Below are 20,062 nucleotides of genomic sequence, written 5' to 3'. Positions count from 1 at the left end.
CAAGTCAAGTCCTACGTCCACTTAGCGGTTATGTCACAGACATTACCCACTGTTCGTTTTTTTTTTCAATATAAACGGTTCATTATTTCATGCATTTAAAAAAAAACTAAATTTTCAACATCTGTTGTCTGTGATTTTTTCATCAAATGCTGTGTCTGGTCTGTCTATGGTTGTCACTGGTTTAGTTTTCTGCATTGAAGTGAATTGAAGTGTCAAATATTTATTTTTTTGTGAGAATTTCCCCGCGTGCTGCGTCTGGTTAGCTAGTCACCGGACAGACAAACAGGGCTATTATTATGAGAAAAGATAAGTCATAAATTCGAAATGAAGGGATATCGGCTGTTTCCTTTGAAAACTTTTCGGTTTTCTTAATGAATTAATGGCAGTGGCTGATTTTCTACCCGCCGCTGTCACATCCAAGCGCTATATAGTATATGCCCAAAATAGCCAGCATTAGTTATCCGCCCGAAATTTGTATGGCAAAAGACATCTGTTCGCGCTTAAGAACCACTGCTATCGCATAACTAAGTTAGAAATTATCATTATTGCCTTCAATCGTATTCTACCCAATACTGCTAGATCACTGACTGAGTTATTAGTGTCCGAGAAGACTGGACAAGCATTTGCGTGTGTATATAATCATCATTAAATTCCACATCACACCGATCGCCTCACGATCGTCGATAGGTACGGCCGAGCCGCAGTTAGAAAACATCGCACGCAGTCAATCAGGTCCAAGCTAGCAGAAATTGTACATATCAAATAGTTGCAAATAAAACGTTCGTACGATTAGATCGTCTTTCCACCACGCGTCGCGTTCTGCATATTGTATGTTATGTGAAAGACAGTGCAATAAATTCATTTCGCTAAGCAGATAGTTATCAACTTTAAGTGCGTGTATCCGACAAGTTCCGTTTAAGTTAAGTCGTTTGAGTGCAAGTAGAACATTTTTGGTCCGAATCGAACCGGATTGTCGGGAATCGCGAAAGTAAAGTGAATTTAAGAACAATTTGGTGTCTGCCGAGTGGTCGCTGATTATTCTCCACGAGGGAGAACAATAGGACACGGGCGTCCTCATCGTTAAGTGTTGCTGCTGTCGATCATCAGTTCGAGATCAAGTTGGACACGACGGAGATTTGCAGATTGCTGATTGAGCTACGGACATCGGAAGCAGATAATCCAGGACGGATTTGCCAAAACAGGATAAGTACTGAGGGCAGGTTTGTCTGTGGCGCGGTTTTCTGCTGCATGTGAAACCGATGCCAATGCATGTGAATTGAGCCAAAGCGAATGAAATTTAGATTGGAAACTTCAAATAAAGATAATTGAAACAGCTTGCATGATAATTTTGTGTAGTCCAAATCATTTTTGCTGAGTTGAGCCTTGACCGTTTCGCCATCTCTGTTGGCTTTGTCCGCTTTGTAGGTTGGTTTGCTTTGTCCTGATCCCATTCAATCATCCCTATTGTCCAGTCAAACAGCGTGGTCGATTTGAGTTTCGCGTTCGAGTGAAGTGTAAAGTTTAAAGTGCATTGTGATTGTGAAAGTGGTTAATTATGCCAGCTGCTGATGATCTTCGACTGCTGTCTAAGCAGGAGCGTGCTTTGCGGATTTCTCTAGACAATCTCAAGGAATTTGTTCAAACCAAGCACGAAGGGGTGGATAGACGTGCGCTGGACTTACGAATTGCCAAGTTAGACGAAATCTGGGAAAAGTTTAGCAATGTGCGAATGCGGATCGAGCTGCTAACCGATGATGTTTCCGATGGAGAGGCGGACCCTGAGGAAACTGAACAAGCCAAACTACAGCGACACATCAAGGTGAAGAAGCAACAAGACAGCAACAATGCTAAGATTCTGAAGGATTTCGAGAACGACGTTTACCATTTGAAGGAAATTATGTTTGGTTTACTCCAAGCTGGTTCGAGTAATTCATTGCAGATTCGGCCACATGCACCTGCAGTGGTTCCCCAATCGAAAGTCAAACTCCCAGAGCTGAAGTTGCCAATCTTCAATGGAAGGATGTCGGATTGGGTCACATTTCGAGACACGTACAAAAACCTGATCCACAACGATGTTAGCTTGTCCGACATGGACAAGTTTACTTATTTGAGAACGTCTCTCACTGGAGATGCCCTGCAAGAGATCGCATCGATTGAAATTTCGTCCGCCAATTATGCGATCGCGTGGAATGCATTAGAGAACGTCTACGAGAACAAGAAGCTATTGGTGATGACACACCTGGATTCCTTGTTCGCCCTTGGGTCACTTCGTCAAGAAAATTTCGATACGTTGAGTAAGCTAGTCAACGGTTTCGAGAGGAACCTCCAAATGCTCGCCAAGATTGGTGAGAATACTGAAGGCTGGAGCACGCTACTGCAGTACATGCTCTGCAAGCGTTTGCATCCCACAACGTTGCGGCAGTGGGAATCATACTACAATTCGAAGGAAGTTCCAAAGTATCAGGACTTAGTAAAGTTTTGAAAAGTCATTGTTCCGTATTACAGTCCATCGCACCTGCAAAGCAGTTCCATCCGGATCTGAAGAAGCCATTTCGTCCAACAATCAGTCATGCTGGAATCCAATCAAACTGCTGTCCATTCTGCGGAGAATCAGCTCACTCCGCCTTTAAGTGTATCAAGTTTTCGAAGATGCGGATTTCGGAGAGGCTCGACGCCGTGAAGAAACATTTGCTTTGTTTGAATTGCCTGTCATCAGGACACTTCGCACGATTCTGCACCCGGGGATCGTGCTTCCACTGTGGTCAACGGCACCACTCGTTACTTCACGCGAACTCGTCGACCATCGCGAATCCGTCTGCCAAGTCAGGACAGTCAAATGGGAATCTGTCATCTAAGAAACCACATGGACAGCAACCACTACAAGTTAAGCCAACACAAATCGGTCACTCAACACACACTCAGCATACACAAGCTGGACGCACAGAACAACTAAACTCCACACATGCAAGTAACGCTCATTCACACTTATCCGCCACAGACGGCCCCAGTACAAGCCTACACACTGCTCCATTAGCTACAACAAAACACGTTCCGCACACCGTTCTTCTCTCTACCGCTGTCGTAAGCCTTTACGATCAGTTCGGTAACTCTTTGCTTGCTCGTGCATTGCTGGACTCTGGTTCTCAGCGATGCTATATGTCTGAAACCGTTTCGCAAAGGCTCAAGTTCAAACGAACTCGTGAGCATTTACCAATCGTCGGCATCGGTGGATCGCGAACTGCATCAACTCAAGCAGTTTTCGCGGAAGTTCATTCGCTTGCTACAAACTATGTGGCAAATCTTAAGTTCCATGTCTTGCCACGAGTAACCGTCGATCTTCCAACACGAAGCATTGACATCTGTTCCTGGAATGTGCCGAAGGAGATAGTGTTAGCCGATCCAACGTTCCACGAGTCTGCAGCTGTAGATCTGATTATAGGAGCAGAAGTATATCTGGAGCTGATAATTGCAGAGCGTCAAATGAAGCTGGGAGATTCTGGTCCAATTTTGCAAAATACTCTTTTGGGTTGGATAGTTTCTGGAGGGATTCCGGATGAGTCAGCTGTTTTACCAGTCGTGTCATCGTGTGCTGCAGAGAATATTGAAGAAGGACTAGCACGGTTCTTTGAGCTGGAATCGTGTCGCACCACCAGCACATTGTCACTAGAAGAGTCGGCATGTGAAACACACTTTGAGAGAACGACGACGAGAGACTCTACCGGCAGATTCGTTGTTCAGCTACCCAAGAAACAATATCTCGTTGACCGCTTGGGAGATACTCAGCTAATCGCTACTCGTCGCTTCATGGCTTTGGAGCGCAGATTGGATACCGATCCATTCGTGAAGAAGATGTATTCCGATTTCATCAACGAATATCTTCGGATGCAGCATATGAGTGAGATTTCAGCACGAGACCTAAGCACAGTTCCGGTAGCATACTTCCTACCGCACCATGCGGTATTAAAGCCCGATAGCACAACGACCAAACTGCGTGTCGTGTTTGATGCGTCATGCGCTAGCACGTCTGGAGTTTCATTAAATGAAGCTCTCATGGTGGGTCCTGTGGTTCAGGATGACCTAACTTCCATAACACTACGTTTCAGACTGAGGAAGTACGCGATGACAGCAGACATTGAGAAAATGTATAGGATGATCAAGATGCATCCGATGGATCATCCACTCCAATGCATAGTATGGAGAGAGGACTCAACCAAGCCGATTCGAATGTTCATGCTGACCACAGTCACGTACGGCACGTCCTCGGCACCGTACTTGGCCACGCGTTGCCTGAAGAAGTTGGCGGAGGATGAGAAGAACAACTTTCCTGCCGCCACTGATACGATTCTCTACGAGTTCTACGTCGACGATATGCTGAAGAGCGTTGACAGCCTTGAAGAAGCTGTACAATTGTCACAGGATCTGGATCGAAGTTCTAAGCACAGCTGGGCTTACCTTGAGGAAATGGAGCTCCAACTCTCGAGAATTGCTGGATCATATTCCACCTTATCTGCGAGATGAACGCTCTTGTTTGGATCTCGAACTCTCTAACCCCACAGTTAAGACCCTTGGAATTAAATGGGAACCCCGTTCAGACATTTTTCGGTTCACTGTACCTCAGTGGAACCCTGCTACTGAGATCACCAAGAGGATCATATTGTCCGATTTCGCGAAGCTTTTCGATCCGTTAGGCCTGGTTGGACCTAGTCTTGTTCCAGCCAAGGTATTTCTCCAGGATCTTTGGAGAACAAAGTGCTCCTGGAACGATATTCTACCCGAAGAGCTTCAAGTGTGGTGGAGAGGATTCAGAGAAAGTTTGGAAGGTCTGACTTTGTTGCAAGTACCTCGTTGGATCGCATTCGGAAGCGAAACATTGTCCGTCGAGCTTCACATGTTCTGCGACGCATCCCAGAAGGCGTATGGCGCCTGCATCTACCTCAGGTGTGTCTCGTTCGATGGTACAGTTTCGTCATCACTGGTTACCGCTAAATCTCGTGTAGCTCCGCTTGAAGACCTAGAGAAGAAACGAAAACAAATTTCGATTCCACGATTGGAGCTCTCGTCTGCACTCACAGGCGCACATCTGCACGAAAAAGTCGTCCAAAGTCTCAAGATCGCAGTTCAGCCGTATTTTTGGACCGACTCAATGATCGTTAAGTGTTGGATCGCAGCGCCTCCGTCTCGTTGGAACATTTTCGTGGCCAACAGGGTGTCTGAAATTCAGCACATCACACGTGGAGGTATCTGGAATCACATAGCCGGCTTGGACAACCCGGCCGATGTTCTATCAAGAGGAATGGATCCTCATCAGCTGAAGGATTTCCAGATGTGGTGGCAAGGGCCACCTTGGTTACGGTTAGACAAAACCTTATGGCCGACATCGGCTAACATAAATCACGAGGACCTAGATCCTCTATTACTCGAGGAACGCACAACGGTATCGGCTCCAGCGCAAGTTATTGAACCTAGCACAATCTTCAGCCTTCGATCGTCATTACAAGATTTAGTTCGCATCGTATCACTCATTCGGAGGTTTGTGCACAACTGTCGAAACACTAGTGACCGCAGAGTAGACCTAGTGCGACTTGAAGAACGAGAAGCAGCTTTACATCAGTTACTGATCCTAGCCCAAAGAGAAAGTTTTCCAGAAGAACTAGTCGCGTTACGTAAGAATGGAGAAGTCAAACCTACGTCTCGCTTAAAGCAACTATGCCCTTGCTTGGTAAACGGATTAATCCTCGTCGGCGGCCGGCTTCGAAACGCTAACATTTCAGCCGGTCGAAAGCATCCTATAGTTATGGATAATCAGCATCCTCTTTCGATCCTCGTTGCGGATTACTATCACAAGAAAGCCCTGCACGCTGGGCAACAATTGCTCATCGCCAGCATGCGGGAAAGATACTGGCCGATAGCAGCTCGTAGCTTGGCAAAGAAAGTTATTCATCGGTGCATCAAATGCTTTCGGGCTCGACCGAAGAGTTCCGAACAACTCATGGCAGATTTACCAGCTGAGCGGGTCAATCCAGCTCCACCGTTCCTGCGCGTGGGAGTGGACTACTGTGGTCCGTTTTATATTCAGAACCCATATCGCAAGGGTGGTTCAATCAAGTGTTTCGTAGCAGTATTTGTGTGCCTTGTAGTGAAGGCCGTTCATCTGGAGGTCGTTGGAGACCTCACAACACAAGCTTTCGTCGCGGCGCTGAGAAGATTTGTCTCCCGGCGAGGTAGACCAAAGATCATTATGTGTGACAACGCAACTAACTTTGTTGGTGCCCGACGCGAGTTAGACGATCTTCGAAAGCTGTTCAACAACCAAATGTTCGTAAAAGCGGTGACTTTTTTTTTTTTTTTTTAACTATTGTATTTATTTGGCAGGCTCAGGCGTGTATAACACTTAACGGAGCCGAGACTCTTAATGATATTTACAATCGATATCATCTTATTATCAACTGTTAGTAAGGGAAAGGGACAAAGACCAAGATACTCTTGGCGACTCAAGGTTAGATTGCGTAATTTGGTGATGGACGGGGTTGGGATTTAGGTTTGAGGTATTTCAGCTGCTCATCCGGGTATTTGACGTCATGTCTGGTTTGGCGTAGCGTCGTGCTCGGGTTTTAGTTCTTCAGGGAGCATCTTCCGGATGGCCAGAGCTTCATGGTACACGAAACAATGAGACAGAGACAAGAAAAAAAAACTGAGAAAGAAAAAATTGATGTATTAAACTTTGATGTCAGACGAGCAAAGAAAGTGTCATATACATTGTATTAACGATTGACAAAACTCATAACTTAGCAATTTCACCCCAAGCGTTCGGATCAAATTACTTATTTCAATGCTTGTGCAGAGCAAGCACATCGACTCTCCCATGCTCAATAAATTATATTTGTCACACGGATCAATACCCTCACGTTTAACCAGTGTAAGCAAAATTAAACCACTTTGTATATGCGCAATGACGCGAAAATGTAGCAACACATAGCTTGTAATATAAAACACATTTGGACTCTGTAATAAACGTTCTGTTCGTAGTTAGCGTTCTTCGGAACCACATCGTTTTGTGATTAGTGATCCTATCTGCCCAGATTTTGGGTTAGGACACTGTTTTAAAAGAAACTCCCTTTAGGGTCAAGCGCAACGGATTGCGCAGTGTAAAAAATCGTGCCACGAACCTGCCAAATTAAGAAGAGGCATGATATGGCGACCGGCCAGAGTTAGTGCAGTGCAACAGTTTACCGAGAATGAAGAAAAACAGCCATTAAGAAATTGAAGAGATGGTTTGCGTGGAATTGAGTCGCAATCGTTGCAGCCAGTATTTAAGTGCTAGCACAGAGGTTTAAAACCATCGGCACGGTGCACAACAAAAGAGAGGAAGACAATCCGTACAATGCTAGTGAAATGTGCAAAACAATACAAAATAATTGTATAGTGCTAGTAAAATGCGTGAACGATCATTACGATGCACGAGAAAAATAGTGAAGTGAAAATCAAACTGTTCGATACACGAGAAAGGATATGAAGAGAATGCAGATGCGAAGATCTGCAAGACAATCTGTACAGCAGGCGAGAGGGGTGATGAAGAGAATGCAGATACCAAGATTCGGAAGATAATCTGTACAGCAGACGAGCAAGGCGATGAAGAGAATGCAGATACCAAGATACGGAAGATAATCTGTACAGCAGACGAGCAAGGCGATGAAGAGAATGCAGATGCCAAAAACACCAGCCTGAGACCAGTGGAGTGAAAATACAGCAGCTGGAGTTCTGGAAAATTCAGTAAGGTGAAGTACTCAAACTATTACATCGTGTTATTATTGTTATTATTATAATTATTGTGTATTAAATATTGTACATTTATATTACGATGGGGAAACCAAATTCAAAAGTAGATCAAAAAGGCGAAAATAATATTAACATAGTTGAACACCTAGAACAAAATGAAAATTACCATGATAGTCACGAAATTAAACTTTGGCTAATCCTTGCAATTGTACTTATTCAACTCATTTTAGTCTTGAGAAAAACGTTGAAGAAACGCTGGCAGCGTAAAGGGTATGCCATGGGAAAAGCAGCATCTATCGCAAATATAGCTGATGTATAATATTTAATCTAGCTGAAATATTTATCAATGTCGACTTTACAAGACGACATTGGCTTACTGAACACACTTCTAAATAATTTAAAAAATCCATTAATAAAAATTTCACAGTTACCACTCTTCAGGCTAAATTAAACTACGCAAACGAGTTATATAACCAAATTGAAAGGGGTTACTAGAAGAAGAAGATACTATACCGGATACGGAATTAACCTTTTTAATTAAAGCATCTCGAAATTCAATATCTGAAATTCGAAATATTCTTAAACTCAAATTTGAACAATTAAACACTAAACCACAAGTCACAATGCCGTTTGATTATAAAGTAGCTACATCTATCGTACAGCCATACGATGGAACGGCTGACGGTATCGATGCTTTTTTGGATTCCGCAAATCTTTTGAAGGATCTAACGGAGGCGAACCAACAAGCAACAGCAGCAAGATTTTTGAAGACACGTCTTACGGGGAAAGCCAGAGTTGGTCTACCCGAAAGATTGGCAACGATTGACGATATTATTGCTGACGTTAAAACAAGATGTGAGGATAAAACCACACCGGAGAATATTTTGGCCAAGCTGAAGGCAGTGAAGCAAAAAGACACTGCAGAAAAATTCTGCGACGAGGTGGAAAGACTTACCATAAAATTGAAGGCTGTCTACCTTAATAGTGGAATTCCTGATACAGTATCAACAGCAATGTCAACAAAAGCTGGAGTAGATACCTTAATTAATGGTATTGGTTCGGCTGAGACAAAGCTCATTCTTAAAGCAGGTACATTTAAGGACATGAAGGAAGCCACGCAAAAGGTTTTGGAAAATACTGCAAACACTTCATGTCAATCTGCTCAATTGTTAACATTCAAAAGCAGACAAACGCAACATAACTACAAAGGCCGCTTCAATAGCAACCGAAACGACACAACTCGTTTCTTTAAAAGAGGTCAGTATAACGCTCAACCAAACTACCATGGAAATAATTTGCAATTTAGGAATAGTTTTCCTCATAATACGAATAACTATTATCAAAATAGAGGACGTGGCGGAAGGTACCATACAAATTCTCGAAGGCAAATCTTTACAACTGATGCAATACGTGTTCATAACACCTCAATTCCAAATTCCATATCCCAAGATGCAGGACCACAATCTCATACACCTCCTGTACCAACCAATTTTCATCAACTGGATCTTTCACGTAATATACAAAGTATTAATAACGATAATTTTTAGATCAACATATGATGCAGGTAAACCCGCATCGTCTAACGTAATTTACTTAACAAATGTAAACGCTGTAAATTTTATTACTTTAGATGTACATATGACCAATTCAAAATGTACATTAATAATTGATAGTGGAGCCGACGTTTCACTTTTTAAAAGTGGGAAAATATCTGTTAACCAACCTATTGATAGAAATATTAAATATAAACTCTCAGGTATAACCAATGGAATATCTGAAACCATTGCCGAAACTACTACTAACTTACGATTCAATGACTGTCTTCAAATAAGTCATAATTTTCAGATAGTTGGTAATGATTTCCCAATACCAACAGACGGTATTTTGGGACGGGATTTTCTTATCAAACACAGATGTACTATAGACTATGAATATTGGCTATTAAATTTCAATTACCAAAATCATGTTGTTTCAATACCAATCGAGGATAGTTTCCAAAACACCATTATTCTCCCACCGAGGTGTGAAGTAGTACGCAGAATACCAAACTTCAAAGTTACTTCTGATTCTATAGTATTTTCACAGGAAATTTTACCTGGAATATTTTGTGGAAATACAATAGTATCTCCAACGAATGCTATGATAAAATTTATCAACACAACTGACAAACAAGCACAAATACAGAACTTTCAACCCGTTGTCGACGAACTTTGTAATTATGAACAAATCGCGACGAAACCCAATTTAAATAATGAACGAAACCAAAATTGCTTTCTAAAATAGATTTTCAAACGTTCCCCACTTTGTACAGAAACCTTTGAAAAAATTAATCGAACAAAATTCAGACATCTTCTGTATGTCAGATGAGAAATTGAGCACAAACAATTTTTATACTCAAAATATTCACTTAACGGACCCCGTTCCAGTTTATATCCCGAATTATAAGAATATTTATTCACAAAATGATGAAATAAAAAACAAGTTCAAAAGATGCTGAAGGACGATATTATAGAACCATCAGTATCGTTGTATAATAGTCCAATTTTACTTGTTCCAAAAAATCGGACAACAATAGCAAAAAATGGAGACTGGTCGTTGATTTTCGCCAGTTGAATAAAAAATCTTGGCAGATAAATTTCCATTGCCAAGAATTGATACAATTCTTGATCAATTAGGAAATGCTAAATATTTTACAACACTGGATCTAATGTCTGGATTTCACCAGATTCCATTGGATCCGGAAGCAAAAATACACAGCTTTTTCCACTTCATCTGGACACTTCAATTTTAAGCGATTACCTTTCGGGTTAAACATTAGCCCTAATAGCTTCCAGCGAATGATGAACATCGCTATGGCAGGATTATATCCTGATTGTGCCTTTATATATATTGACGATATAATTATTATAGGTTGTTCAGTAAATCATCATCTGAACAATTTACAAAAGGTTTTCGAGCGCTTGAGGTACTATAATCTCAAGCTCAACCCTGAAAATGCAACTTTTTTCGAAGAGAAGTTCTTTATCTAGGACATCGTATTACAGATAAAGGGATTTTACCAGACAATAGCAAATTCCAAGTCATCAAAGATTTCCCAGTACCTACAAATGCGGATGAAATACGACGATTCGTCGCTTTCTGTAATTATTACAGAAAGTTTGTGCCAAATTTTGCGAATATAGCAAAGCCCTTGAACAATTTATTGAAAAGGTGTAAAATTTGCTTGGACACATTTACATCAAAACAGTTTTGAGAAATTAAAACGATTACTGATATCTCCGACAATTTTGCGTTACCCAGACTTTACGAAAGAATTTATCCTTACTACGGATGCTTCTAACGTAGCGTGTGGAGCCATTCTTTCACAACAACATGACAACCATGATTTACCAATCGCCTACGCAAGCAAAAGCTTCACAAAAGGTGAAAGTAACAAACCAACAATTGAAAAAGAGCTAACGGCCATACATTGGGCCATCAATCATTTTAAAAGTTATTTACACGGGAAAAAGTTTATAGTTCGTACGGATCATAAGCCACTAGTATATCTATTCGGCATGAAGAATCCTACTAGCAAATTAACACGAATGCGCTTAGATTTAGCAGAGTTCGATTTTGAAATTGAATATGTTTCAGGCAAAAGTAATGTAGGAGCAGACGCACTTTCGCGCATTCCTTCAAATTCAGATGAACTGAAAAAATTATCAGTTTTAACAGTCAACACTAGGGCAATGGCAAGAAAACAACACAGTTCACAATCAAATAGTAAACTAAGATCAGAAGAACCAAGTAATAAGATTGATCACCTTAATTCTTGGCAAACTGAAAATCCCTCTGAGACCAGAAAAATCCTTAAGCTTGGTTGCGAAGTGCACCGAAACCAAGTAAGATTTAATGTATACAGCCATAATTATACAAAAATATTGGGAAGTATTGAAATTACTCTGAATAACGGAAGTCATGCGCTAGAGTATGCTCTTCTGAAAATTGAAGAGATTTTAATAAAATATAGAAGAGATAAATTGGCCATTTCACTCGAAGATAAACTTTTCAAAGAAATCAGCGCTAGTACATTCAAGGAAATCGCTAACAGAGCCATTTCCAAATGCGAAATAATATTATTCAATCCTCCAAAACTACTGACAACACAGGAAAAAATCAAAGAAGTTCTTCAGAATTTCCATATGACCCCGACGTCAGGTCATATTGGACAGCACAGAATGTATTTGAAAATAAGAGAAGTATACAAATGGAGAAACATGAAAGCAGATGTTGCAAATTTTGTCAAGTCTTGCAATATGTGCAAAATCAATAAAGTTCACCGACATACTAAAGAAAATCAAGTTATTACTACCACACCATCAAAACCTTTCGAAGTTCTTTCAGCGGATACAGTTGGACCGTTCATAAGAACGAGAAACGGTAACCGGTATATTCTAACACTACAATGCAATCTAACCAAATACGTAGTTTGTATTCCAATACCTACAAAAGAAGCAGCAATAATAGCAAAGGCGCTTGTCGAACATTTTATTCTGATTTACGGAAATATTTTGGAATTTAGAACAGATCAAGGCACAGAGTATAACAACGAAGTCCTTGATCAAATTTGCCAACTTTTATCTATAAAACAAAAATTTTCAACAGCGTATCACCCACAGACAATTGGAGCATTGGAAAGAAATCATAGATGCTTGAACGAGTATCTGCGATGTTTTACCAATGATCACAAAGATGACTGGGATGATTGGATTCAATTTTATACATTCAGCTACAACACAACACCCCATATCGAGCACAGTTTTACACCGTTTGAATTAGTATTTGGACATAAAGCAAATTTACCAATTGATTTTCGAAAAACGTCAAACCATGAGCCGATTTATAACCTTGAGGAATATTACAACGAATTAAAATTTAAACTGAATATAACAAACAAATTAGCTAGAGACAATTTGCTAGAGCGAAAAGAAAGTAGACAAAAAGTAGTAAACGAGAAAATTAATCCAATAGATCTGAGAATCGGTGACCACATTTATATTACAAACGAAAATCGTAAAAATTAGACCCATTCTATCTAGGCCCATATATTGTAAAAGAAATCAACAGCCCAAATTGTACTATTGTTAATGAAAACACAAACAAACAAACAGTAATTCATAAAAATAGAATTGTAAAAGCATAAAGAATAAACTCGCAAAAACAAAAAAAAAAGAAAAGAGAAAAAAAAATCGAAGAATTGCCAAAATTTTGTCAAAAATAAAATAATTTCATTTCACTTCAATTATTTTTTTTTTTGTAAAAAGGGGAGGTGTCATATACATTGTATTAACGATTGACAAAACTCATAACTTAGCAATTTCACCCCAAGCGTTCGGATCAAATTACTTATTTCAATGCTTGTGCAGAGCAAGCACATCGACTCTCCCATGCTCAATAAATTATATTTGTCACACGGATCAATACCCTCACGTTTAACCAGTGTAAGCAAAATTAAACCACTTTGTATATGCGCAATGACGCGAAAATGTAGCAACACATAGCTTGTAATATAAAACACATTTGGACTCTGTAATAAACGTTCTGTTCGTAGTTAGCGTTCTTCGGAACCACATCGTTTTGTGATTAGTGATCCTATCTGCCCAGATTTTGGGTTAGGACACTGTTTTAAAAGAAACTCCCTTTAGGGTCAAGCGCAACGGATTGCGCAGTGTAAAAATCGTGCCACGAACCTGCCAAATTAAGAAGAGGCATGATAAAAGGCATAGATGGCCTGCAAATACACCACATCGCGATCTCCCAAAACACCTCTTAGTTCCCGGAAGGGTTGTTTACCTCGGGCCACAAGGGTATCCAATAGTTGTTCTCTTGAGGCGCCATTTTCCGTGCAATACCAAACTACGTGATCGATGTCATCGTAACCGGCTCCACACCTACAAAGATTGCTATCGACCAGGTTAATTCTATAGAGATGTGCGTTTAGTGAATAGTGATTGGACATAAGCCTCGACATCGTGCGAATGAAGCCTCGGCTTAAGTCCTCACCTCTGAACCACGCTCGCGCAGAAACTTTAGGAACTATGGAAAATAGCCACCGTCCAAGTTCATTGTGTGACCAATTCATTTGCCAATTTTGGAGAGTACTCTGACGGACTAATGGGAAAAACTCGTTGTTCGAGATTTGTCTATCATAAACTTCACCTTCCTGTGCGCCCACCTTTGCTAGCGAGTCCGCCTTCTCATTGCCATAGATTAGGCAATGGGACGGGACCCATACAAAGGTAATCTTGAATGATCTTTCGACCAAATCACGCATCTGCTCTCTTATGTTTGTAAGAAAGTAAGATGCTTGCTTAACAGGTTTCATCGACCGGAGTGCCTCGATAGAACTAAGACTATCCGAGAAGATGAAATAATGGTCTACGGGCTGATAGGAAATTATCCCCAAAGCGAAGTTAATTGCTGCCAGCTCAGCAACATAAACCGAGCACGGTTCCTGAAGTTTTCGGAAGGTGGTTGAATTTTCATTGAAAACACCGAAGCCAGTGGATCCGTTAATGCGAGAACCATCAGTGAAGTATCTGTTGTTGCAATTGACATGTCCATATTTTTCGGAAAAATAGGGGGAATAGATATGTGTCGAAGGTGATCTGGTATTCCTTGAATAGCATGTTTCATGGACAGATCGTATTCAATTGAGGAACTGTCGTTGATGAAGTGGGCTCGAGGTGGATTATAACATGGAAGACAAAGATCTGACGATATGTAGGTGAGGTAGACCCTCAGGAATCTTGACTGACGAATCAGATCAAGCATATTATCGAAATTTTCCAAGACAAGTGTGTTACTTGTTCCACATTTGATCAGTATTCTAAGTGAGAGTTCCCAGAAACGGTGCTTTAAAGGAGTGACTCCAGCAAGTACCTCCAGGCTCATGTTATGCGTTGAATGCATACAACCAAGGGCAATACGCAAACAACGATACTGAATTCGTTCCAATTTGATCAGGTGGCAATCAGCTGCTGAGAGGAAGCAGAAAGAGCCATACTCTAAAACAGAGAGAATAGTCGTTCTATAGAGTTTGATGAGGTCTTCCGGGTGAGCACCCCACCATGTTCCGGAGATAGAGCGTAGAAAATGGATCCTTTTCCGGCATTTCTCTATCAAATAATCAATATGGGGTTTCCAGGTACATTTGGAATCAAACCAGACTCCAAGGTATTTAGAAGATAAAGATTGATTGATGTCATCATTCAACAGCTTTAGTTTCAGTTGAGCAGGGTACCGCTTCCTAGTAAACACACCGCACTGAGCGTTTTGAGGGGAAAACTCGATCCCCAAATGTCTGGCCCAAACAGTCAGATTATCTAGGGTACTTTGCAATGGTCCTTGCAAGACAGCTGCACATGGACCTCTTAGGGAGATCACGGCATCATCTGCAAGTTGTCTAAGCGTGCATTGTCCTTCCAAACAATTGTCAATATCTTTAACATAGAAATTGTAAAGCAAGGGACTTAAACATGAACCTTGGGGAAGGCCCATGTAGCTATTTCTGGAAGTTGTCAGAGTGCCGAGTGTGAAGTTCATATGTTTTACTGACAACAAATTGTACAAGAAATTATTCAAAATAACGGGTAATCCACTACTGTGCAGATTTTCTGACAGTACTTCTATGGAAACAGAATCAAAAGCGCCCTTAATATCCAAGAAGACTGAAGCCAGTTGCTCCTTGTGCGCATAGGCCAGCTGTATATCTGAAGAGAGCAACGTTAGACAATCATTTGTTCCTTTACCTTTTCGAAAACCGAACTGAGTATTTGACAGTAATGCATTTTGCTCGACCCAATGGTCGATTCTTGAAAGGATCATTTTCTCCAATAATTTTCTCATGCATGATAGCATGGCAATCGGTCGGTATGAATTGTGATTAGACGCTGGTTTCCCAGGCTTTTGAATAGCTATTACTTTGACCTGTCGCCATTCTGGTGGCACAATGTTGTACTCCATGAAACAGTTGTACAAGTCAAGTAATCGTCTTTTTGCGATATCTGGGAGGTTTTTAAGAAGATTGAATTTGATGTTATCGCATCCCGGAGCAGAGTTGTTCGATGAAAGAAGAGACATAGATAGTTCCAGCATTGTGAATGGTCCACCCAAAGAACCGGGATCAGTGACTGATTCTCGAAATAGCGGTTCTGCTGGTACGGAATCTGGACAGACCTTTTTTGCGAAGTTGAATATCCATCGATTGGAGTATTCTTCACTCTCGTTGGTGGAAATGCGGTTCCGCATGTTGCGGGCCGTTTTCCAAAGTGTTGTCATTGAGGTTTCTCGAGATAATCCCTCGACAAAACGTCGCCAGTAGCTACGTTTTTTAGCCTTGAGAAGATTTTTGAGCTTTCTTTCAAGCCTCAAATACTCTTCAAAAAGCTCAGACCTTCCGTGTTTACGGAAAGCCTTGAAGGCATCAGATTTCTCAGAATACAACTTAGTACATTCATCATCCCATCCAGGAATGGTTGACCTTCTTATCTCAGATGTACTTGGAACGCGTCGTTTCTGAGCTTCTAGTGCGCTTTTTTTTTAACTAATTCTGTAAGGAATCGATATTCATCGAGCGGTGGCAGAATATCAGTTGATTCAATACCAATTTCTACCGCCGATGCAAATGTTTGCCAGTCAATGTTCCTCGTGAGGTCGAATGGAACCTGAACTGGTACTGATCGTTGATAGCCATTTTGATTGTGGTGACTATCGGCATGTGGTCACTACCATGGGGATCTTGGATTACATTCCACGTACAATCTAATGATAGTGAATTTGAGCATAAAGACAGATCTATTCGACTTTCTTGACCTTGAGGTCCTATTCGAGTTACTTCACCTGTGTTCAAGATATTCAAGTTGAAATCGTCGCACAAATCATAGAAAATAGGCGCTCTGTTATCGTCTCTGGTTTCGCCCCATGCAAAACCATGCGCATTCATATCGCCCAATATTAAAACTGGGGATGATAGAAGAGAGACTGCGCTCCAAAGGTGTCGACGACTAAGCGAGGTATTTGGAGGAATATAAACTGAAGCTATGCAAAGATCTTTATTCTTTACATTTACTTGGCAAGCGACGATTACCAAGCCCTTTACAATTAGGATGGCAATTCTGTAGAAGGGGATCCCCAAAAGAACGCCACCATAGTTATCATCCCGATCTTGGCGAATAATGTTAAAATCGTGGAAATTGATTTCATCTTCAGAAGAAAGCCATGTTTCACAGAGTGCAAATATATCGCAATCGGAGTTGCGAATTAAAAACTTAAACACGTCCAATTTATGTTTCAGACTATGACAGTTCCACTGCAGCACAGTGATTGTATCTTGTATGGCCGTATTATCCATCGAAAGATACAAGTCCTGCAAGAAGGGGCCATGAAACAGTCAATTGCTTCAGATAACTTTTAACTGTTGGAATAAAGAGGTCAATGATTGGCCTCAATGAATTCGGAATATTGAATAAGTTCAAAATACGATCCACAAGGTCCTTAAAGGATATCAATCCTCGCTTGGACGAGATTCTTTTCTTGGAAGTGCGAGTAGCAGTTTTCTGCTCGGAGATATTCCTTGACTGATGTTTCTTTGTAACATCAGTTTTAGGCAATGGCGGGAATGTCTTACTGCAACATGGGTCAAAAGGAGCAGTATAGACAGGCTGGATAGGAGTTTTCTATACTCCACCAATACCATCACATTTGGGCAAGCTTCTAGGGATGATTTTTGTTTTCTTACGGCGCAATCCCGGGGAAGACGGTTTCTTCCTCTTTTCGGGCACGTGTACCTCCGCAGAAACATCCTTATCGGCTACGTCAGAGTCCGATTCGTCAATGGAAATGACATCATAAAAGTCACTAACTTGAACGGCAGCTGAAATAGCAGCCGTTGCGTTGGCAGTTGCGGATGTGTCTTGCGACTTCACCATTTCCGCATACGACTGCTTGGAGCGCTGTACCAGCGAGCGCTTCACTTTTTGGGTGCGCTTTTTGTACACCGGGCATTCTTGCAAACCATGGGAGGATCCAAGCCACAATAAGCACACTTTGTTACTTGTTGTTGGCAGGTCTCCTCCCGATGTCTTTCAAAACATTTGCCACAACGGGGCTTATTGTCGCAAAACTCGGCAGTATGCCCCAACTGTTTGCAGTTGGTACAATTAAAAACCCTGGGTACAAAAAAGACGCACCGGAAACAACATATTTTCGATATCTACATATTTTGGGAGTATCGAACCGGCGAACGTCACTCGAAGTGAGCCTGACTTTGAATACACTTTTTTGCCATCTACCGTGGCAGCTGAATGCAACTCCTTGCAATCCAGAATATCCACGGTAGACTTTATTGCATTCTTCAAGCGGCCTTTTCCCGCAAGTACATCCTTGCAAGTCAGGCTCGCTGCGTTTATCACACCTTCAACCTCGACCTCCCGCGAGGGCACATAAACCAAATATTCTACATTATACAGTTGGTCTTTTGCAATAGCATTTGCATCCTGATATGTAGGTGCGGTTACACGTAGTTTATTCCGATTGATCTGATGAAAATCAGTTTTCGGAAAACGACGCGTCAAGTCACGTTTGATTCCTAGAAAATCAATACTTTTTACTTTCTGCCGAAAGTAAACAACCCAGGGACCAGGTGAGGAAGCCTGGTAAAATCGCGTGCGGACAACATTATCTTTGGGAGGCGTTTCGCCTCCGTTCTCTTCATCCATCAATTGCGGGATGAATTCAAAATTGATAAACAAAAAAAAAAACAAGAAATAAAAAAAAAATAATAATAAGAAAGAAAAAAGAAACTTAGGTCTAAATTAATTAGTTAATGTTTAGAAAAAAAAAATTAAAAGAGAAATAATAACTTTAATTACAAAATTCAAAATTTGTATTCTCGTATCACTCTAATTTTGTCGCACTCTAAGCAAGCCGACGGTAACTGGTGAACGACAGACAGACAGCGGCTCGACCACTGCTGTGTGGTGAGTGCAAATTGGTTGCAATGGGAACGGTTAGAACAATACACTTTGTTATACTTATCCGTTCCCGTTCGAGTAGGTAGATGCTGCGCTGGTGATGTTCGGCCTCTCTGTTGACTTGATGGAGACCGAATAATATCACTTGTAAATGCACGCGTAGCCCTTTAGCTATACGTGCACCTTCTTCGACGATCACGAATCGCCTTAGACAGCCACTTAATCCACAGTGGGAATGACGCGGGAGGATATAAAAAACTCACTTTTTGTGAGAAAAAACTCCACTGTTTAGACAAAATAACTGCCTGCGATGGAGACACGGACATTCACATCCGGCTACTTCAAGCGATCGGCAAAGAATGAAAAAAAAAAAAAAAAAAAAAAAAAAGCGGTGACTGAAGAAGCTTCATTGGAGAACATCAACTTTAAATTCATCCCGGCGAAATCCCCCAACTTCGGTGGACTTTGGGAAGCCGCCGTGAAGTCGATGAAAGATCATCTTAAGCGCACTCTTGGAAACACCGTACTCGTAGCCGACGAAATGGTTACCCTGGTGGCACAGATTGAGGCTTGCCTCAACTCGAGACCAGTTACGCCACTCTCGAATGACGCAGACGACTTGGATTTTCTGACACCAGGTCACTTTCTTGTGGGTAGGCCACTCACAGCAATACCAGAACCATCTCTGCAAGAGCTCAATCAGTCTCGGCTCTCAAGATGGCAGCGAGTTCAGTACTTCCTCCAACATATCTGGAAACGTTGGTCAACGCAATATTTGTCGAGCTTGCATGCTCGCACGAAATGGAGCAGACTACGGAACAACACTCTCGTCGGGACCATGGTACTGCTACGTGAGGACAATTTACCACCTCTCAGGTGGCGAATGGGTCGTGTCAGTGAGATCCACCCGGGGAAAGACGGCAACATTCGTGTTGTCAAAGTTCGCACGAAGGACGGAGACTTTCTTCGAGCGATTTCCAAAGTGTGTGTCCTACCAATTTCCGACAACGACACTCCGTCCACGTCAACTTACGAGAAGGATTAACTCCTTCTTCATCAGGCGCCTGGTGGCGCTGCGGAGGCCTTCGGGTCTCCGCGTCCCAGTTAAGTTTTTGTTTTATAATATATAGTCAAAAAGCTCAGAGAATGTTTGTCCTCCATAGTCAAGTCCATCCGCCGCGGCAGGAGCCGCTCGTTCGAATGTCTGAAGATCTGCTGTCCACTCCGTTGATGTCATGTCCATCCAAAGTCGAATCAAGCTCTGCTCAGTT

The 20,062-nt window shown here is 41.6% G+C and overlaps 1 protein-coding gene across 1 annotated transcript; it reads left to right on the top strand.

Annotated features, from left to right (window-relative positions):
* The first annotated feature begins 1,555 nt into the window (after positions 1-1,555).
* Positions 1,556-19,836, top strand: LOC134206181 (uncharacterized). The gene is made up of 4 exons (XM_062681872.1): positions 1,556-2,470; positions 2,527-4,429; positions 4,557-6,315; positions 19,602-19,836. Exons 1-4 carry the CDS (start codon positions 1,556-1,558, stop codon positions 19,834-19,836), a joined length of 4,812 nt encoding a protein of 1,603 aa, XP_062537856.1.
* Positions 19,837-20,062: the final 226 nt, after the last annotated feature.

Source organism: Armigeres subalbatus, chromosome 1 (assembly GCF_024139115.2).
Source record: "Armigeres subalbatus isolate Guangzhou_Male chromosome 1, GZ_Asu_2, whole genome shotgun sequence".
Taxonomy (NCBI): Eukaryota; Metazoa; Arthropoda; class Insecta; order Diptera; family Culicidae; genus Armigeres; species Armigeres subalbatus.
This window is presented reverse-complemented; position numbering and strand designations above follow the sequence as displayed.